Source organism: Callospermophilus lateralis, chromosome 4, assembly GCF_048772815.1.
Source record: "Callospermophilus lateralis isolate mCalLat2 chromosome 4, mCalLat2.hap1, whole genome shotgun sequence".
NCBI lineage: Eukaryota > Metazoa > Chordata > Mammalia > Rodentia > Sciuridae > Callospermophilus > Callospermophilus lateralis.
This window is the reverse complement of record NC_135308.1, coordinates 126,741,111-126,764,284: the sequence shown is the minus strand read 5'-3', so window position 1 is coordinate 126,764,284 and position 23,174 is coordinate 126,741,111. Positions and strand designations below refer to the sequence as shown.

General features: G+C 32.4%; 1 protein-coding gene across 7 annotated transcripts in view; it reads left to right on the top strand.

Annotated features, from left to right (window-relative positions):
- Osbpl8 (oxysterol binding protein like 8) overlaps window positions 1-23,174 on the top strand; it is a 192,452-nt gene that overhangs the window by 90,036 nt on the left and 79,242 nt on the right. For 5 of the 7 annotated variants that reach the window (XM_076854889.1, XM_076854892.1, XM_076854890.1 and 2 more), the window contains one exon: window positions 3,493-3,630. In XM_076854889.1, coding sequence (XP_076711004.1) covers window positions 3,493-3,630 — 138 coding nt within the window. The remainder of the gene's footprint in view (window positions 1-3,492; window positions 3,631-23,174) is intronic. The other 2 variants (XM_076854893.1, XM_076854894.1) reach the window with 1 other exon arrangement.

The following is a 23,174-nucleotide window of genomic DNA, read 5'->3' as shown; positions in this document are numbered from 1 at the left end:
TATATCGATGAGTTGAATTTGTAAAGTAAAGGTGTTATTTTCCCTAGAATGTGTAGCTTGTATGTTAATTAGTCCAGTATATTGTCTACTAAAGATGTGTAAAATAATGTGAATACAAGGTAGATTTCTTTACTTCCATTCTAAGTAGAACCAGCAGAGGGCACTGCAGTGTTATGTTTAGTAGCTGAGTCAGTTGCATCAGAAACTGCATGGAATCCTGCAGTGATTCATTTGACAAATATTTTTTCAGTAATGCTAGCAAGTATTCATCAATTACGTGCAAGGACCCAGACAAAAAAAAAAAAAAAGCAAAGTCACTGCCATTCTTAAGATTCTATTCAAATAATCTATTATTGTGCAAATAATGTAAGCAAATATTCTAGTGACTTATGTTATGCAGAGCCTGGGTTACTAATGCTTGTGAACTGGACTGAGAGAAAACAAATACTAAGGTGGGCTTTCTGTTATCTTATAAAGTACACTCTGTACACTAATATTTTCATGTACTCTTTTACTTCAAGGTTATCAAAATCACACATACCATCTCAATTATATATGCATTATAAAGGAGTGAATAGAACTAAATTTGCATTTCTAAAACCCTTTCTTTTTTTGTACAGTGAAATTATTTAAGACATAGATACCTTTGTCTTACTAATGGAATACTAAAGCATATTTAATTCCTTTAGTGGTTTTTCTTATATTTTAAATTATTCTTAAAATATACTATTTGATACATTCAAAAGAATATGTGTATCATATATAAGGGTTAAAGCATAATCAAATAACAGTCATATAGTAAATCTACAGCTCAACCTAAGAACTAGAAACTTAAAAATATCTTACAGGTTTCTTTCTGCTGCTTCTTCCCTCTGTCCCCAGAAGTGATGACTAAGTTGTATGTTTTGTTTACCATTATGTATTTCATATTGTCAATTTGATTTGTATCATGTGGAAATATCATTAGTTTTATATCTGTACTGGGATGAACCCAGCGGAATTTCAGTAATTTTCTTTAAAAAGCAAACAGATCTTGGTTTTTGTAACTTAAGGAACCATTCTATGCATTATGATAATGGAGCTTCATAAAAACATAAAGTTAATTTGTTGATTCAATAAAGTTTCATTGGACTCTTTTAGTATACCAGGAAGCAATACTTTTATTGTGCCAAGAAGAATAATGGGTATGAGAATATTCAGGAAAATAAGGTAGACAAAACTCTTTGCTTTCATGGAATTTAGGGTCTAGTGTAGGAATGCAGACAATAAACAAATGATATGTCAGGCAGTGATAAGAATTACAATGAAAATCATTTAGATAAGGTGATAGACTAAAACTGTGGAGTGGTAGAAAAAATTAAGAATTTCTTTACGTGAAAACACCTTGGGGAAACTAAAGGGATTTTCTGAAGAGATAACACTTGAGTACAGTAATCAAATGAGAGGAACTAATAAAGTGAAGATCTGGGGTGGGAGTATTCCAGGTAGATATAAGAAAGATATAATGGTCCCAAGACTGGCAAGATGACATTTTTGGGTAATACCTAGAAAGCTATTAGAGCAGAAGCCTAGTGAGTGAGAGAGTAGGGGAGAGTCGGATTGGAAAGATAAGCAGGTCTCAGACTCTGTTGACTCTTAAAGCCATGGATTTTATTGTAAGTATGATGAAAACTAATGATATTTTCAAATGATACAAATCAAATTGACAATATGAAAAAGATTACTTGGGCTTTTGTGTAGAAAATGAACTCTATTAGCAAGAAGCAAATTAGTAAGCTGGTAGGAATCCGCTGTTGTGGGCAGTAAGAAGGTTCTGGTGGCTGGGATTAGAGTGGTAATTGGGAGAAGTTGGGAGAAGTAGCAGGATTCCAGATAAATTTTGAAGATAGAGTGAAGATTTCACAGATAACTGAATATGAAGCATGAGAGAAAGTGAGGGGAGAAGAATAGTAATGCCACTACCTGAGATGGAGGAGAGGCAAGTTTAGAGGATATAGAGAATCAAGAATTTTGCTCCAGATAAATTTGAGATGCCTTTTAAATTACAGAGATGATTATAAGACAGGCAGTTGCACATGTGAGTTTTTGTTTAGGGGGAAGACAGCATTGCTGGAGTTATAAACTTAGGAGTCATCAGTCTGCAGTTTTTTTTTATTGACTTGGTAAAATATTGTTTTATATCTGTACTGGGATGAAAATTGTTTTGTATTTTTACTTTGAAGAAAGGCGCTAAAATATAATTTGGAAAACTTTGGCATAATGGAAAGTATGTTAAAGCAATTTGATTTAAAATATCAGTGATAAAGACTGGGGGATATAGCTCAGTTAGTAGATTGCTTGCCTTGCATGCACAAGGCCCTGGGTTCAATCCCCAGAACCACACAAAAAAGAAAAAAAAATCAGTGATAATATGAATGCGAAATTCTGATTAAGTTGAAAATTTAAACCTAGAGTGAGGACCAAATCTTTTTGGTACTGGGGATTTAACCCAGGGGTGCTGTGCCATTGAAAGATATCCACAACCCTTTTTATTTTTTATTTTGAGACAGAGTCCTGCTAAGTTGCCATTGCTGGCCTCCAACTTGCAATCCTCCTGCTTCAGCCTTTTGAGTCTCAGGGATTACAGGCATGTACCTCTGCACCAGGCCCTAATTAAGATGAAACTAAATATACTAAAAGCACAGAAACATGAAATGAAAGAATGTGGAGATCCTAGGACCCTGTGGACTTAAAATTGCCCTATTCCTTCACTGACTATTTTCTTTGTTCCACTTCTCTTCTTTTTCATCTTTTCTTATTGCTCTCTGGTAATGGTATCTTGGCCAGATGAGTGAGAAGTACCCTCAAAACACTATTTAAATGGATTATTGAATCAACAGGTTTTTCAAAGAAAGAGTTTCAGAACAAAGTGGTCCCGAGTTAGAATTTTGCCTCTATTATTTAATAACTAGTCTTATGTAAGGCAGTCTCTGTACATTGTTTCCCCATCTTTAAAATAGGACTCATGCCTACTTTCCATAAAAATTAGAAATTGAAGTAGAAAGTCTGTGACTGTGAAATATTATTTGATACTAATAATTTCATTCTTTCTGGTTACTGATTAGATTGAATATATTTTCATATGCTTGTTGACCATTTGTGTTTCTTATGTGAAATAACTTTGCTTTTGCTTATTGTTCTAATTGCAAATATAACTAATAGTACCATGAAAGATACACAGAAAAATTTGGGGATGCCACTTATTATTAGTTGGATATGCATTTTCATTTTTACAATGTCTATAATTTCTATTTTTGACTCTTGCATACCTGTCAATTTCTCTTGGATTGATACAACAGAAAAACAAAATGGTTTTGTGAATTTAGTTAAGCATTAATTTGGTAAAATGAATATAATTGCTAAGACTATTTCAGTCATAATCGTATTCCATGTTATGAACGATATATAAGTCTGTAACTTTAGGGCTGATTATATTTCTCTTCTTTTCTTGAGCTGTTGTAGCAAACAGTGACGAATCTCAACTTCTGACACCAGGAAAGATGAGTCAACGCCAAGGGAAAGAAGCTTATCCTACACCAACTAAAGATTTGCATCAGCCATCTCTTAGTCCGGCAAGTCCTCACAGCCAGGGTAAGAAGTTGTGGTTTGGGGTTTTTATTTAGTTGGTTGAGGGAATAAGGGAGATTCACATTTTTGGGTCTATTATAATTTTTTCTTTTTAATTATTTGGTTTTATAGAGGTTTTGTTTGAGTCATTTATAATAGTCTTAAAGATTTAAGAAGTTTTAAATGCTTATTATTAATGCACTTAAATAATAAACCCATTACATGTTAATATGAATAACAGTTTGCTTCCCATTACTTAAAACACTTACTTCTTTGTTTGGAACATTTAAAATCATCACTACTAGCTATTTCGAAGCTTACAGTTGTTATCAATCATAGTTATTCCTCCTATCCAGTTGACCTCTGTAACCATTCACCATCATCTCCTCATCCCCCACTCCTTTTCCAGCCACTGGTAACCACTATTTTACACTCTACTTCTGTGAGGTCAGTCTTTTTAGCTTCCATATACAAGTGAAAAGTGTGGTATTTGTCTTTTTGTGCCTCACTGACTTCACTTAATATAATATCCTCCAGTTCCATTTATTTTGCTGCAAATGACAGGATTTCAGTCTTTTTATGACTGAATAATATTACATTGTGTATGCATAAATCACATTTTCTTTATCCAATCATAGACATACAGGTTGATTCCATATTGTGGCTATTATGAATACTGCTGTAGTAAACAGAAGTAGAAATATTGCTTCACCTACCAATTTCCTTTCCTTTGGATATATAACAAGTAAGGAAATTGCTGGATCATGAATAACATATTTTTAAAAAAATATTATGGCTCTCTATGGTTTGATAATTATTGTAGATCTCTTTGATGTCTGGCTTAATGAAAGACCTGTATATTCCTGTCTGCTTCTGTAGTCAATCTGTAGTAATATGATTATTCGATAAAGGTATAAAAATTTTGGCGTCACATATAAATGTAACTTTTATATGTAATTATAAATGCTTTTCATTGATAGTACACCAATACTTGACAAATAGTAGTTTCTTAAATGTTGGTTGCAATATAGTATACTTTCCATATTCTGTAAAATGAAAATCCATTGATCTGTCTTGGATATTGAATGGCTGTTTACTCATGCATGGTTTTGTAACATCATATCCTTTGGAAAGCATTTATTCATTGAATTATGCAGATTTTCCCAGTATTGGAAAATTTAAAGATATATCACAAAGAAGTGCTTTATGCATATTTCTCAATAATTTTTACTGCTTCAAGGACATTTGTGAGACACATTCTTTTCATGTGAGTGCATGACCACAAGAATTCAGTGACTACTACTCCATTTGGTTTCTCTGCCTTGATGTGTGCCAAGGTGCCAGCAGTTATACCTAACATAGGGACAAAAGGGTGGATAAACTCTCAGGCCTTTATCCATAACTTATTACCTGTTATTACATGTGTATCTCCTAAAATCTTTCCCTATTGTCCCTCTTGAAAATATATGGGTATGCCTTTTGCCACCATCCTATTTTTTTCATATTTTTAAAATTATAGTTGTACATAATGGTGGGATTTGTTATGAAACATTTGTACATCCATACAATATAAGTTGGCCAGTATCATTCCCTAGTATTTCCTTTTTCCCTCCCCTTTTCTCCCCCTTCATTTCTTTGCTCCCTTCTACTGATCTTTCTTCGATTTTCATAAGACCCCCTCTTCTTTCTCTTTTTTTCTGTAGCTTCCATATAGAAAAATATGACCTTTGACCTTCTGAATTTGACTTATTTTGTTTAATATATTCTCAAGTTCTGTTTTCCTGTAAATGACATTTCATTCTTTATGGCTGAGTAAAACTCCATTGTGTATACATATCATTTTCTTAATCCATTAATCTATTGACAGAAATGTGAATTGGTTCCATTGGTTCCCATTGGCTATTGTGAACTGGTCTGCTATAAACATGGATGTGGCTGTATCACTATAGTGTAGTATGATGACTTTAATTCTTTAGGATGAATACTGAGGAATGGTATAGTTTAGTCATAGGTTGTTTCATTCCTAGTCTTTTCAGGAATCTTCATATTGATTTCCCTCATATTCTCAATTAAATTGACCATGGAGACCTGGTGTAAGATGACACCTGGATGTCATGCAGAATCTTTTTTTTTTAAATACTTAAAAAAATTTTTTTATATGATGTTGAGGATTGAACTTGGTGCCTCACATGTGCAAGGCAAGTGCTCTACCACTGAGCCACAACCCCAGCCCCATGAAGGATCTTTGAGAAGGAAGAAATTCCCATACTCATGATGAGTAGAAAAATACCAGAAGCTAGCCTACCTCAGGTGCTTGATAAAAGGTTAGCTTACCCTTTTTTTTATTGGGGGGCCAGCCTGAATTTTTTGTCAATTAGGGCTGTTCCCTTTGATGTGAAGCTCATATACACTTTTCCTAATTAAAACCTTTCCTGTGTGTTCCTACTCTTTGGTCCAATTTCACTTCTACTGTCATTAGATCAAAAGTTCCCATCTCTAGTGTCACAATGAAAAAGTATTATGAAACTAGTTTTTACCTTGCAGATCTCTAAAAGGGTCTTGGAGATTCCCATAGGTTCATGGATCAGACTTTTTTATTCATAGTTGATTGGTTTTATGTAGATTCTGATATCAGCTAAAGTTTATTTAATCACATGTTCTGAACTCTTCTGTGGTGTGATTGGTAGTTGCAGTAGGAGAATTCCTTTTAAAACTAAGAACTTGAATTTGGTGTTTTAAAGTTAATATGTGCCTTCCTTATCTGTATTTTCACTTTCTGCTCTCAAATATGGAGTGAAATTATTAAATGGAAAGTTCCAGAAATGAATAATTCATAAGTTTAAGTTGCATTTCATTCTGAGTAGTAAGATGAAATCTCATGACATCCTGCTGTGTCCCATCAGGAAGATGAATCATCCCTTTGTCTAGTGTATCCATGCTGAGTATAGTACCCACCCTATGACAGTTGAGAGAGAAGCAGGGAAAGAAACCACATTCACATAGCTTTTATTACTACATATTGTTATAATGGTGCTATTTATTTTATTGTTGTTATCTCTTATTGTGCTTAGTTTATAAATTAAACTTTATTAGATATGTATATACAGAAAAAAACATTTTATGTGTGATGTGAGTATGTATGGTTTTTTGAGGCATTCAGTGGGGCAATCTTAGAATGTATCTACTGTGGTTGGAGGAGGAACTTTTGTACTTGATTATAATGTATTTTTAAAATTAAATTTAGAGTTAACTATCATATTTTACTGGATGTGTAATTATTCTGATTTAACATTGTAACTTCAGAAATCATATTTTGAGATTAGGCTTGTGTGACTGTTTTTAAAGTGAATATTGACCATTAAGTACAGATCCAGCACCCCTAAATCCACAGAAACTGAAATCTAAAATGCTTTAAAATTTGAAACTTTTTGAGCACTGTCAGGACACTGTAAGTGGAAAATCCCATTTCTGACCTCACGAATGGGTCACAATCAAAACAAAGGTACAGTAAAAATATTGTTGTGTATAAAGTATATCTGAAACAATTGAATTTTGTATTTGAACTCTGATCCCATCCCCAAGATATCTTATCGTATGCAAATATTGCAAAATCCAAAAAATCTGAAGTCCAAAACACTCTGAGGTTTCAAGCACTCCAGATAAGTGATACTCAGATGGTAGTTGTTACTTTTATTTCAATGAAAAATGTTTAATCATGTGTTAGATGGAAACACTTTTGGAAACTATAAAAATATTATTTAACAAGATGAAAATAAAAATAATCACAATGTTAACATTTATTGTTGAATATAGTTTTGGACAGTTAGCATATCTATTGCCATAATGCTTTTTTGAAGGCGTGACAATGGATATGTACATGCTCTGATATAAAAAAGCTTTATTAAGATAAATCCTAAAAGAATGCAACTGACCTGGTTTTTCCTCATTCCCAGAACCAGAATTTTGACTGTAATAGACAGGGTTCATCTGATATATGTATCTGTATCATAGAATGTTGAGAAGAATTCTTTAAACTTGGAACTTAGGGAAGCAATAAAATGGTTAATTAATAATTAAACCTGTCTTCATTTATATCTGTCATGACTATTTCTAAAAATTTATTAACCTATTGTTGTATTTGTTTTATTTATTTGGGGTGAAGTGGAATATTTAGAACAAGTTACAGACCTCATGATACTGCACTCTTAAATAATCTTTCGTAACCAAATAGCCTTTATTATATGTAACAAAATTCACAATAATAATTTCCTAATGCCTAATTTATATTTGTACCTAAATGTTCCTGGGTAAGGTATAATTATTTCCTAATGCCCAGTTCATATTCAGATTTCCCTAGTTATTTTATCTACTGAAATTCCATATTACATTTTTTGGGTGTCAGAGGTTTGTTCAAAATAGGATATACCTGTTAACTCTTGGTAATGATGAAAATAAACAGCTGGAGGAGATAAACAATTGTCTGGGAAACTCCCTAAACATGTATCACAAATACTTGTGAGTAATATTTCAACTTCTTAGTAGAAATTGTTCCAAAAACGTATTGATATTAATAATTACTAACATATAAAGCTCCTCATGTCTCTAAATGCTTTTTTATGTATTAGTTCATGGAATTCTTATAAAAACCTCATGGTATATAAATAATTATTTTCCCTGTTTTACAAATGAGGAAACCAAGCAATTGGTAAGGGTCATTTCCTTGCCCAAGTTTACACACATTAGTATATAACAGAGCTAGAATTTTTTTTCCCATTTTCTTTTTTTTAAAGTTAATTCATTAATTAATTAACTAATATTTTTGCATTACAATTCTTAATACACGTTTCAGAGCTGGAATTTGAACCTAGATATAACTAGAGTTTGTTTTTAAGTTTTAGTCAACTTAGTCTATATTTTTTGAGACTTAATTATTCCAAACTTTGTCTCCTGTGTCTTTTGATATAATTCTATTATGTATAGAATGCTTTTTTGTGTGTTTAAGAGTTTTAACTCTCCAAATGTAATACAATTCTTCAGCTAAAAGAAGAATAATGAGACAAAATGGTTTTCAAAAATACCATAGAAAAATATTGTCCACTGATTTGTTTTTCCAAATGAGCCATAGGCTATTTACAAATAAGCAGATCTCCTGTGATATGTATTAAAATGGCAAGCCTATCGACTGTTTGAAATCTAAATGAAAAAAAATATATATTAAGGCACATTTGATCTGCGAGTTAAAAACAAACAGATCATGGTGTAATGACAGAGTCATTTTACTTTTGCCTTCAAAACGTATGAATACCAAAATTGTTCAAGAACACTTGGGAATGTAAAAATTAAGGAGGGGGAAAAGTGTCTTCAAAAGGAAATCTTTAGAGATCAGTTTACTGCAAATAAAACATACTAACCACACTCCTGTTATACATATATAATACTAATACTAACAGGTACTCAAAGAAATGGCAGAACTCAAAACAATAGGTATTGAATAAGTTAAAAGTATTCAGATGCCAAGGATAAAATAAACAGTAATTAAAGAATGAAGTAATCATCTCCATAATACAGATAGGATGAAGTGAATGAACCAAATACACTTACTTCCTCCAATGTTTGGATTAGGGTGTTTTTGTTTGTTAGCTTGCATACATTAGAATGTTTATAGTAATTCTTCTTTATCATTATAAATATTAATATTTTGCCTTCCAAAGAGAAGGATCAGCAAGAGAGAAAACACCAAATGCTTCTTATAATGTGGTGCCAGGTCTGTTTAGGTCAAGGAATGACAGGACCCACCCCAGCTCTGGCTGTGCTGGCCTCATTCCCCTTGACCATTCCCCTTGACACATTTAGTACAATGTGGGGGCAATAATCAACTTTGGAAAGCTTTGCTAAAGATAAAGATGATACAGATATTATCACACTTCTTTATTTTACAACTGGAACTTAAGATGGCTTTCTTTTTTTAAGTTGTCAGTGGATCTTTATTTTTCATTTATTTATATTTGGTGTTAAGGATCAAACCCAGTGCCTCACACATGTTAGGCAAGTACTCTACCACTGAGCTACAACCACAGCCCTTGAGATGGCTTAAAAAAAAAAAAAAAAACCTTGTTAAAAAAAAAGACAAAAGGTAGACTCTGTGCAAGATTAACAGTCACAATAGAACAGAACAGGAAAAAAATAGTTTTTTTTTTTTGTTGTTGTTATTGTTGTTGTTGTTTTGTTACAATAATACTACATAGGAATGTTCATGTTTTCTGCCATAGGACTGTAGAGAAGAGGCCTGGAAAGGAGATGTTTAAAAAAAAAATTAAAGGTTTTGTTCATGAGGGACATTTCAAGTCAGAATTAAGGAGGTCTGCTACTTAATGTTCAGCAAGATGTGTTCAGAGGCAAAGATTGATCAGATTTTTGTTCAAAAAGCTCAATCTTAAAGGAGTCCTCTGTGAGAAAATCACTTGAAAAATATATCCTTGTATGGACTTCAAAAACAGATCATAGAAAAATATCTTGAAAAGTAAATTAGATAATTAAAAATGTCTTTTCCAACAGAGCTGGACGTCAGGCTGTCCATGAAGAGCCATTATTATTGCTGCTTTTTCTATAACTTAGATTATTTTTCTCCAGCCACATTTCAGCTAACTGCTGCATAGACAAGTATGTTGATGCCTTGGACCCCAAGTACATTTGTATTGTTTGGGATCTAGACTAGAGTCACAGAAGACAGGGTGGTAGATGTGGATTACTCCTACCTCCTGGCTTCTTCTGAACGTCTTCAAATCTGTCTGAATAACCTTGTTTAGAATGCTTTGTTTGGAGATACTGTTTCGTTTCTTTTGGGTAGTACCTTGGAGTGCAATTACTAGATCATATCGTAAGTGTATATATTTTACTTAATAAGAAATGGCCAAACTGTATTTCCAAAGTAGTTATACCATTTTTACATTCACGTTAGCAGCGTGAATAGTCCAGTTGCTCTATATCCTTGATATTTTTAATTTTAGCCCTTCTAATAGATGTGTAGCAGTATCACATTACAGTTTTATTTACATTTCTCTGAATACTAAGGGTGTTGAGCATGTTTTCATACGTTCATTGGCTACCATTGTATCTTCTTTTGTGAAATAATCTTTATTTTGCTCATTTAAAAATTGACTTTAGTATTATTGAGTTTTACACCTTTAATATCTTGGTGTCTTTTTTTTTTTTTTTTTGGTGGGGGTGCCAGGGATTGAACTCAGGGGCACTTGGCCACTAAGCCACATCCCCAGCCCTATTTTGTATTTTATTTAGAGACAAGGTCTCACTGAGTTGCTTAGTGCCTCACTTTTGCTGAGGCTGGGTTTGAACTCGCAATCCTCCTGCCTTAGCTTCCTGAGCCACTGGGATTACAAGTATGCGCCACTGTGCTTGGCTTAGTGTCATTTTTTGATAGCTGTGTGTATTGCATTTTTTTCTAGTCTTGGTATATTTTTTTACAGTCTTAATGATTTTCTTTCCACAGAGCACATGTTTTTAATTTAGGTGAGGCCCAATTTATTATTTTCTCCTATGATTCAACCTCCCTCTATCTTTGTCTACTCTAAAGTTACAAAGAATATTTTCTGTAATTTCTTCTAGAAGTCTTATGGTGTCAAGACTGATTTTTAAAAAATATTTATTTTTTAGTTGTAGTTGGACACAATACCTTTGTTTTATTTATTTATTTTTATATGGTGCTATGGATCGAACCCAGGACCTCCCACATGCTAGGTGAGCACTCTTCCGCTGAGCCACAACCCCAGCTCTCAAAACTGATTTTTTCCTTTTGTTTTTATTCTTATTATCATGGTCATAGATCAGGTCTTTGTCATTTTATACCTACGTTACTTGGTATCACAACCTTCTAACTTCTATGAGGACCATGCCCTCCAGTATATGAGGTCATCTTTCTTTAAAAAAACTAAACAAAAAAATATTTTTAATATTAAGGTGAGATTATGATGAGAGAGAAGTTTTTATAGATATATATGGCCAGAGAACACATGGATCCTCTGAAGGAGTTATCTGAGGGAATAACATGAATAAAGAGAAATAGAGAATTATAAACAAAAATAACACTTTTTGTTATTCAAGCTTGCAACTGAAAAACTAGCTAGATGTCACATTTGTCTCTCCCTTAAGGTAATAGCTTACTGTTGCCTCAGGCAACAGTCTAGCTGTGTCTGAGAATCACTTGGGAGCTTTGCTTAGATACAGACTCTAGTCCATCCTTTTAAAACCTCTAGGGTGAGGCTCCCTAATGTATGTTTATACAGTTGTCCAAGTGTATCAGATGTAATGACATTCGGACAGCAGCAATTGAGATCATAAGTTGCAACTTCAATAATCTGGTAGTTGGGCCTCTTCATATGCCTGGTTTTATTGTACTCTCCCAGTTTCATTCCCCATCTCCCCCTCCAGTGAATCCAACTGGGTGGTTTCCTTCACTGTTCCTCAGCCACTGTGTTTTTGTTTATCCTGGTCTTTCACTGTGGAGTGTTCTTTTCCCTTTCAGATGCTGCTTATCCAGACACTGGTCATTCCAATATATACTGTTAGACTCTTTTCTTTCTTTAGATGATCCTATTATCCTAATTTTCAAAATTCCCTTATCATTGCTTTTGGGATTTCGTGATGTACTCCTTTTTATGATTATTATAGTAGGGATACATGATCTCCCCGACAAGTAGATTTGCAAAGGGAGTTAAATGCCTTAAATTACATGCTTACCCAAATAAGTGACTATTTACCATTAATTCAAAAATTTTGTCCATTCTCTTTTTTCTTATTTTCCTGGCTTTATCTCTTTTATTTTTTTTCCTTTTTTTTATTGTTGGTTATTCAAAACATTACATAGTTCTTGATATATCATATTTCACACTTTGATTCAAGTTATCTCTTTTATGCATATTGACTCATACCAATTTAATGTAGGCCGTCATCACTTAGAAACAAAACAATTCTTAAGTGTTCTTCAGTATAGCAGTATAGTTTTTAGATTTTTTTTTTTTTTTTTTTTTTTTGGAAGAGCAGGGAGACTCTGACTTTGATTATTTTACAAATTGGGTGTTTCCCAGATTTTTTTGTTGTTGTTGTTCAAGGACAAAGTATTGTTTTACTTCATAATAGTTTGAATTTAAGTACTGTCATGGTCTCAGATAGGATGGGATTGTTTTATACTGACTTGTTTGAGCATAGTATATTTCAATTGTTTTTTTAAGAAAGAGAGAAAGACAGTCATAGATTATTAATGAGGCTTGTTTTCTCCCTTTCCTCTTCTACTTTTAAATAAGGATAATGTCAAAGAGGCCTAGAGACTAAGTTATAATTCATCTCATGACTGGGTACTCTTCCCTGTGTATCATGTTTGAGATTCTTATCAGGCTTGATAACATACTATAACTTGTAATTAACCTTTCATTCGTGGTTGTACAAAGCCATTTTTCTATGCTTTTATTTTTATGAAACCATCTTTCAGTTGTAGTGCTTTATGAGAGAATATATGATGTTGCTTTGCTAAAACTTAAGTCCATTTAAGAATTAGAAATGTTTAAATAAATTTTGAAACTTTCAAAACAAAATGTTTTGCCTGCTTAAACAGTTTTATCTTAACTCAGACCATTTAAGTAGTGTTTCTCTTATCCTTTAAAAAGTTCTATTAAGCCTGCAAAATCCCTTCACTTTGGTGCTCTGGCAGTGTTAAAAATGACAGTCTGTCTGTATCCACAACTTAATAGAAAACTTCAAAGTAAAGGGAGATTGTTTCTGAAGCTGAGTTTACTAACATGAAGATGTTGTATCAGATTCCCCAGGGTGACAGCATTAAGACACTGCTGGTATAATCTCAGATGACTAACACAGTGTACCTTCATTTAAGTGGTTCACATACAAAAGGAGACTTAGAAGCCACTTTCTTCCATGAATCGAAGCAATTCGTCCTTTCTTGGTAAGACAGTTCTGAACATATTTGGGACTGTACACACATAACAAATATGTTTTTTAATCTCTGTATTATATTTCAAGAAAATTGTTTTGCCAAAAGAGGATTTGCATTTTTTCTTACCCAACCCCCACTAACAACAACAACAACATCATCATCATCATCATCATCATCATCATCATTATTATTGTTATTTTACCTTAAATTAAATGCTGTGCTTTTGGTTTGCAGCCATAGCTTATGTTAGCAGTAGAATAGAGGTTTGGATAATTTTCTTCTGAAATTATCAGTCTTTAATGCATTTGATTTCTGAAGTTATTTCTTGAGACACAGTTGTTTTGAAATTCCTTGTGTTTGGTAGTTGGATCATGTAACTGTGAAAGCATATTAAATAATGAAAGAATAATAGTTTGCAAAAATTAATAAGAATAAAATATTTTTAAAAACTCTCTTGTAAAATGTTACAGTATGTGTGTTGAACTGTTTCTAGGCTTTTACAGGGGAAACTAAAATATTTTGAAAGCATTTGTTGGAAAGTGTAAAAGCATTTGCACAATAATGAGGGGAGTATGCCTCATTCTTGCCAGGCTTTATGAATTGCTTCTGTAGCATAACAGAAAGATGAACATAAATAAAAATACAGGACATTTGTTTTTCCTGAAAAATTTCTACCAGATATTAACTGGACTAGTTTCTTAGCTTGTTTCTGTTGGGATTTAATTTCTTTTGTTTTGAAAGTCTGAGAGATTGAGATCTCTTTCTTACAAGAGTGATAAAGAGTTTTATCTATAGAGTTGTTTGCCAAAATTTTCGTTTTCTTATTTGAGGAATATAGAGGCAGACTTTCTGTATTTTTAATTAATATATAACAAAGTCAATATCATATAATTTGCCAAGTAATATTTGCATAATTTCTGAGAGAAGGTAAACAGTACCTTCATAGATTTTTGTTCTCACTTCCTTTGGTGGTTGTACATGGAACATATGTAAGTTTAATTTCAGAATGAAACAGTGAAATTTCAGCAAAATTCATCTCTTTTCTGGTGAAGGAAGAATGTTCATGACAGATGAACAAATATCCCTTGTTGTGGAAGACAGGGTTTTCTAGGCATCTCCTAGAACAAGCTGATTTTTATTTAGCCTGCTTGATACAAGGTTTTGTACCAGAGAGCAAGACAGGGTTTTCTAGGCATCTCCTTGAACAAGCTGATTTTTATTTAGCCTGCTTGATATACAAGGTTTTGTACCAGAGAGCAAAAACAAACCAGTGATATTTTTAGCCCCTGCCGTCATGTGTTAAATTTGTAATTTGGTAGTGTAGGGAAAAGAAGTTGGGAAACTTTATAAGGAAACCTGAAAATCTACAAGTGAATCTTCAGTTCCAGTAAATGGCTGAGTCGATATTCAGAGAAAAGCCTCATAGTAAGAACATCAATATACTGGATAAAAAATATTTTAAAACTTTATCTTACTGGCAGGTCAGATGTGACTTAACACTAAAGGAATTAGTAGAAGGAGTGGATTTTATTGAGAAACTGTGACCCTAGAGATAGTGAGTTCTAGAGCTAGCTGTTGTTCGGACTGGTGTCTGCTAATTCTCAAAGGTCTAATAGCTTGGATTTTAACAAGAGAAAGGAGTAAAAGACTAGTCCATTCATGATAGAAATATGGGTTGAAGAGGCTTGTCTCATGAAATTGTAAGTCCTAAAGGACATCATTCTTAATTAATTAGAAAATATGCCACTGAGGATGGCTGTGAAGTACTTGCCTATCTTGGCCTTGATTCTGGGCAGAGAATGAGGGGAGAGGGAAATCTTCTTTGAGAAATCTTTTTTTTTTTAATATTTATTTTTTTAGTTATAGGTGGACATAATATTTTTATTTTTTTTTATGTGGTGCTGGAGATTGGACCCATTGCCTCATGTAAGCACTCTACCTCTGAGCCACAACCCCAGGCCCTCCTTGAGAAATGTAAGCATAAGTTTACATCAATTTGGACTTAGGGACAGAATTCATATTATATTGTAGTATATAAACAACCCCAAGTTTAGTTAAAGATGATCTTGCGTTTAGTCTGAACAGATAATTAGAAGAATCAACACAAATCCTTTTTTAGAAGAGAATATTGAAATCTGGGCCTCAAAAGAATTGCATATGAGCTCACAATTAAAATCAGTTAACAATTAAAATAAGAAGATACCATCTCTATTAGAATGACTAAGAGTCAGAACACTGACAACACTCAATGCTGAAAAGTATGTGGAAAAGTTAATAACAAACATGAGGTAACAAGCCCCCATCAGAGATTCCCACACCAACTCCTGCTCTCCAGATGTATGAAGTTTGCATAAACTATAATTGTCAGTTATAGAATGTGTCTTGATGAGAGACAATATGAAAAGGGACAGTGCCAGGACCCTTTTAGAATTTATGAAAGACAACAAACCTCTGATTAAGGCAGCCCCACAATTCCCGAGTAGTGGATTAATTTTTAGATTTAATTAATTTATAGAATTAATTTTTAGATTTAAAATTAATAGTCTCAATGCTTGTATTTGATAGGAAGAATAAAAAGTGATGAATTAAGTACTTAGAATAATAGAATAACAAAGTAGACAGAAGGAAATAATAAATATAAGAGAATAATTTATTTAAACAAAATAGGTAAGAGTTATCAGAAAGGATGACATTTGTTGTTACAAAGCTAATAAAATTATCAAACTTTTGTTAAGATTAAGGGGCAAAAAGGAAACATCAGGAATGAAAAGGGGAACACAACAAAAAAATACAAGTGGATGTTTTAAAAGATATTTTAAACTGCTTTAAGCCAATGAATTTGAAAAAGTTGGATGAAATGAACAAAGTCTTAAAAGAGATTACATCCCCAAACTGGTGATATTTAGGTCTTTAAAGTTATCTAATTAGTAATATAATTATATTTACAGAGATAATATGAGGGCTGGTTAGGTTTACAAACAAGTTTTACCAAACATTTAAGGAAAACATTACAATCTTAACATTAATGGTGTATTTTCTTAATTCTAAAAATAACTCCTCCCAACACACACACATTTTATTTCTCTGAAGTTGAATTGGATCTTTAATTGATGGTGTTTATAATCTCTCTTGGTTATTGTTGTACACCTTTTGTAGTTTATGACTTCTCTGAAGTCAGGAATGTAGCCAGTGGGTGATGACATCTTAAAATTAATGAAATAGAGAAAGAAATGTTCCCCAAATGAGGTTTGCATGTGAAAAACAGATAAGGGCATTGCAAGAGAGAAAAATTATAAGACATTATTAGTCATGAACCTAGATGCAGAAAAATCTAACAAATTATTACCAAACTGAATCTGGCAAGATAAACATTGTACCATGTGGGCATTATTCCAGGAATGCAGGGTTGGGTTTGCTATTAGAATATCTGTAATTTTCACTTAACACTTTAGCAAATAAAAGAGAAGCCATGTCATCATCCTACTAATAAAGAAAATGTATTTGAAGCTTTTAATGTCCTTTCATGATAAAAACTCTAAGCAAACTAAAAATAGAAAAGAACTTTTAACCTTGTGAAGTTACAATCAGGAAAGTTTAAAAGGTTTGTAGTATGTACATGTCTTTTCAACATTGTGCTTAAAATTTATCCAGTAAACATGGTAAGAAAATAAAAGTAAAAATAAAAATAAGTTTTTCTTTTTTGTAGCCAGTATAATTGTTTATATAGACCTTTCCAATTGTCAGAAAAATTCTCAAAATTATGAAGATGTTATCATATATGTTAAGTGCATATATAAGTGTGTACCAATAACAGATGGCTAGAAAATGAAATTCAAAAATTACTATTTAGAGGTTGTGGTTGTGGCTCAGCCATAGAATGCTCGTCTGGCATGTGTGAGACCCTGGGTTCGATCCTCAGCACCACATAAAAATAAATAAAATAAAGGTATTGTGTCCAGCTACCACTAAAAATATATTTTAAAACTACTACTTAAAGTAACAGAAAATGAGGTACACAGCAATCAATCTAACAAGAGATATGAAATATGTTTAGTAGGAAAGTATAACACTAAGATTATGTATTCTAAATAAAAAGGGAAAGATCATTTTTATAATAGGAAAATTTAATATTATTTGGATGTCACTTCTCAAATTGATTTTTTTAGATTCAGTGTATTTTGAATCCTTATGTCAACAGGATATTGTTTCAAATTATTTGATAAGAACATCTTTAAATCTCTAGGGAAAGCAAAGGGCAAAGAAGAGTTAAGACACACTTGAAGAAGCAGAACCAGGCAAGGGTTGGGGTAAAGACTTTCTTTTATCAATTATTTAGTACTTACTCTACTGCTTTAGTAAATAAGTCAGCAAACATTGCTAATGAAATAGACAAAGGAAGGTCAACAGAGACTTAGAAACAGATTTAAGCATGTACACATGTAAATGGCAGCTTCAGAGCTACTTCAAATTCTTTTTCTTAAGTTGGTGGCAAGTATATAGGTGTAATGTCCCTTAAGAAGATTGTGTTAACAGATTTTTAAAAAAATGTTATGTTTTTATCAAACTGAAAACTCTGATAACAGTGTAACAATTTTTTATCTGATTGATCTAGGAATTACAGGTTTATATAATTTACCACTTGAGGGGATTGTGGGTATAGTAAAGACAAAAAAAATCCTTGTGCTTCAGGTGAAGTGATGATGTGAAGTTAGTTGGATATGTGGTTACAACTGTGAAATCTTTTTTAGACTTGTTATCAGGAAATTTCTGGAGTGTGGCACCTGCTAATTTGTATTCTCCAAACTCTAAAGCGCCTAAGGTTGAATGGATTCTCTGGTGGATAAGTAAAAAGATGCAAGCATTGGTATCAACTGGGAAAGGGAATGGAGAGATCAGTAGATACTTGAAATCCTAGTATAAGCAAAATTGTCTTACAACTTTATTTCCATACTTGGAGAAAAAAGGCTGTAAGTTTTCTTTGGTGCATTTGAATGGGTACTATGAAGAATGGGATTTTCTTATTTTGTGTTTTTGAGAAATAGTTCCTGGAAAGAGTAGCAGTTTTGTTATTTTTCCTAATACAGTATTTGCACAGATTTCAAGTATTCCATCTTGAAACACAGATGTTTGTATAAGTTTTGTGTTTGAGTTCCTTATTTACAAACCATGCTTTGAGCCAATTGGTGGTTAGGTTTTTTAGGCTCCCCTTTCTTCATTATCCTTGAGATGTTGCTCATTATCTCCCTTCTCAGTACCCTATTGCTGCCTGGAATAATCTCTTTACTTTTTAATATTTTTTCGGCTTTACTGTGGTATAATTGACAAATAGAAATTATATAGATATTGTTGTACAACTTGGTGTTTTGATGTATATCTCCAATTGTGAAGTTACCACCAAATCAAGTCAGTTAACATTTATGTCACCTGAAAGTTACCTTTTAGGTTTTTTTTTTTTTTTTTTTTTTTTTGTGTGTGTGTGTGTATGTGCTGTGTATGATGAGAACATACATCTCCTCACAGAAAATTGCAAGTGTACAATGTAGTATTGTTAACTACAATTGTCATGCTCTATGTAGATATCCAGAACTTATTCATTTTGTAAGATTTAAACTTTTTACACTTTGATGACTGTTTCCTCAACTCATTAACCTCTAGACACCATTCTAACTCTATGCTTCTTGAATTCAATTGTTGTAGATTCTACATATAAGAAAGATTAGGCAGTATTTGTCTTTCTCTGTCAGGCTTATTTTGTTTTGCATGATGTCCTCTATGTTCATCCTTTTCTTGTACTGAATAATAATGTAGTATACATGTGTACCACAGTTTTCTTATCCACTTTCTCTCAGTAGACATTTTAGTTGTTTCTGTGTCTTGGCTATTGTAAATAATGTTGTAGTGAACATGGGAGTGAAAATTTATCTGTTCAAACTATGGATTTTTTTTCTTTTGGATCTATACCCAGAAGTGAGATTCCTGGATCATATTGTTGTTCTATTTTTAATTTTTCAAGGAATTTCCAATAATGGCTTTAGTAATTTGCATTCCTATCAGCTGTTTGCAAGGGTCCTCTATTGTACACATTCTAGCCAAAAGTTCTCTCTTGTCTTAGATAATATATAAACTTAGACAAATAGCTTAGATTTATAGCTATTCTAACAAGTGGTGGTTTTGATTTGCATTTCCCTGACAATTAGTGATGTTGGACATTGTTTTCATGTACTTCTTGGCCATTTGTATATCTTTCTTTTTGAGAAGTTCCTGTTTTGGTCCTTTGCATATTTTAAAATCAGGTTATTAATTAATTTGCTGTTGAGTTCCTTATATAATATATTAGATCATATATGGGTATTAAATTCCTTTATCAGATACATATTTTGTAAATATTTTTTCTATTCTTTCAGTTGCCTTTATACTTTTTTGATTGTTTCCTTTGTTATGCAGAAGCTTTTTAGTTGGATATAATATTACCTCTTTTTTTTGACTGTACTTTTGATGTCATATCTGAAAAGTCTATGACCAATATCAAGAGCTTTTCCCCTGTCTTCTTGTAGTAATCTTATGGTTTTGACTCTTACATTTAGGTCTTTATTTTGAGTTGAATTCTGCAGATGGTATGAGGTAAGGGTACAGTTTTAATCTTCTGCATGTTGGTTGTCCGTTTTCCAACCACTATTTATTGATGAGAATATCCTCTTTATGTGTTATTGGTACCCTTATTGAAGATCAGTTGACCTTAAATGTGTGGATTTTTTTTCTGGGCTCTCTGTTCTGTTCCATTGATCTCTATGTCTGTCTTTATGCTGATACTATATTGCTTTTGTTACTGTACCTTTTTTTAAAAAAATTGATGGTACTAGGAATTGAACCCAGGGCCTCTCCATAATTATGCTATAGGCTCAGCTCTTTTATTATTTTTTAATTTAAGATAGTCTTGCTAAGTTGCCCAGGCAGGCCTTGAACTTGGGATTCTTGTGCCTTTGAAATAAGGAACTGTGGTACCTCCAGCTTTGCTCTTTGTTATTCTTGTTCATAATTACTGTGACTGTTCTTTTTTTTTAATTATTAAATGTCTACTGTGACTATTCTGACTTTTTGTGATTTCATATGAATTTTTGATTCTTTTTTGTATTTCTTTAAAGAACACCTTTGGGATTTAAATAAAAAAATATTTAAATTTAAATAAAAAATTATTTAAATAAAAAAATTGTTAAATTTTTTTTCTTTTTATTGCTGTTGTATATGAAGTGATTTTTATGATTTATTTTTGTATAGTTCATTGTTTATGTAGAGAAACACTACTGATTTTTGTATCCTGCAACTTTATGAATTTTTTAGTTCTAACAAAGTTTTTTGTTGTGGTGGTGGTAGTTATTGAGTCTTGATTTTTCTACATATATGATCTTGTCATCTGCAAACAGATAATTCTGTTTCTTTCTTTACAATTTGAATGCCTTTTATTTGTTTTTCTTGTCCAATTGTTCCTGCTAGGACTTCTGGTACTGTGTTGAATTGGAATGGTGAGAATGGGTATTGTTACCTTGTACTGAATTTTAGAGAAAATGCTTTCAGTTTTTTCTTCATCATTTATGATGTTACCAGTGGAAATTTTATATATGTCTTTGTTGAGGTAAGTTCTTCCAGCACCTATTTTGTTGAGTGTTTATCATGAATGAATGCTGTGTTTTATCAATGCTTCTTCACTTATTTGGATGATTATGTGGTTTCTATATTTAACTTTATTAATGTGGTATATCATATCTGCTGCTTTGTATATGTTGAACCATCTTTACTTCCCAGGGAAAAACCCACTTGATTATGTCGAATGATCCTTTTAATATGCTGTTGAGTTCAGTTCAAAAGTATTAAGGATTTTTGCATCTGCATTCAACATGATGTTGGCCTGTAGAGTGTGTAGAGTCTTTGTCTGGTTTTGGTATTAGGGTGATGCTTGCCTCATAACAAATGTTAGAAACTATTCCTTCTTCTGATTTTTGGAAGAATTTAATAAAGATTGATACTAATTTTTCTTGGAATTTCTGGTAGAATTCATCTGGGAAGCCATCTGTTCTCCCCTTTCTTCTTGGGAGGCATTTGATTACTGATTCAGTCTCCTTATGTATTGGTCTGTTTAGACTTTGAATTTCTTCTTGACTCAGTTTGGTAGGTGTATATTTCTAAGATTTTGTCTTTTTCTTCTATATTATATAGTTTCTTGGTGTATAATTGTTCATAATGATCCCTTATACCTTTTATTTCTGAGGTGTGAGAAATAAAATGTCTCCATTCATTTTGGATTTTTGAGTCCTTTCTCTTTAAACTGAGCTTTTATTAAATTTTACTTTAAAATAATCTGAACTCATGGTTTTGATTTCTGTCTGTTGTTTTACTGTTCTCTACTTCATTTATTTGTGCTTTAGTTGTTATTATTTCCTTGCTCTTGCTAATTCTGAATTTTGTTTTTTTCCTAGTTTCTTGAGGTATAAAGATGTGCCATTTATCTAGATTTTTAAAATTACTAACATCTCTCATACTATTGGCTTTTACTAAATCCCACAAGTTTTGGTAGGTTGTGTTTTTGTGTTTCTTAAATTCCCCTTTAAGTTTCTCTTTGATCATTGATTCAGGAATATGCTATTTAGTTTATACATACTTTGGATTTTCCGGGTTTTACTCCTTTGAGGTCACAAAATACTCCTGATATGATTTTACTCTTAAATTTTTTAGAACTCTTTTTGTTACCCAATGTATGATCCATTCTGAAGAATGTTCTGTGTACATTTGGGAAGAATGCATATTTTTTCCACTATTGGGTAGAAAATTCTGCAGATGTTGGTTAGGTCTATTAGGTCAAAAATGTTTAATTTTGCTGTTTCCTTTTGATGTTCTGTCTGGATGACCTGTCCACTACAGATAGTAACAAATTGAAGTTTCCTAATATTATTGTACTACCTGTTCTCTCTTTTGATTTGCCTTTCTTTACTTTGTATATTTATCTGCTTTGATGTCGGGTACATAGATATGTATAATTTTTCTCTTTTCCTTTTGAATTGACCATTTTATAATTATATAATGACATTCTTTGCCTCAAGTGTACTCACTGTTGTTCTCTTTTGGTTACTGTTTGCATAGACTATCTTTCTCCATCCCTTCACTTTGAGCATATGCATGCTCTTAAGTTTAAAGTGAGTTTCTTGTAGGCAGCATATAGTTGGGTCTTGTTTTTAACCCATTCAGCCACTGTTTCTTTTGATTAGGGAGTTTGGTCCATTTACCATTTTTCTTGATTGATGTCTATGTGTTTTGTATTTCTGTTATTCCTCTCATCTTGTATTTCTCTGTGGTTTGATTTTTTTTTTTTTTTAGGTGATGTGGTTTGATTCTTTTATTGTTAATTTTAATTTTATTTATTTTTAAAATGTTTTTACTAAATTATAGTTATGCATAATAGTGGGTTCATTTTGACATAATCATACATGCATTGAATATAATTTGCCGCATTGCAGTTTGTGGTATTTCCTCTTTCCCTTCTCCCTCCCCCTCTTAGCCTTCTTCTACTCTACTGGTCTTCTATTTATTTTTAGTTTTTTTCTGTTGGTGATATACA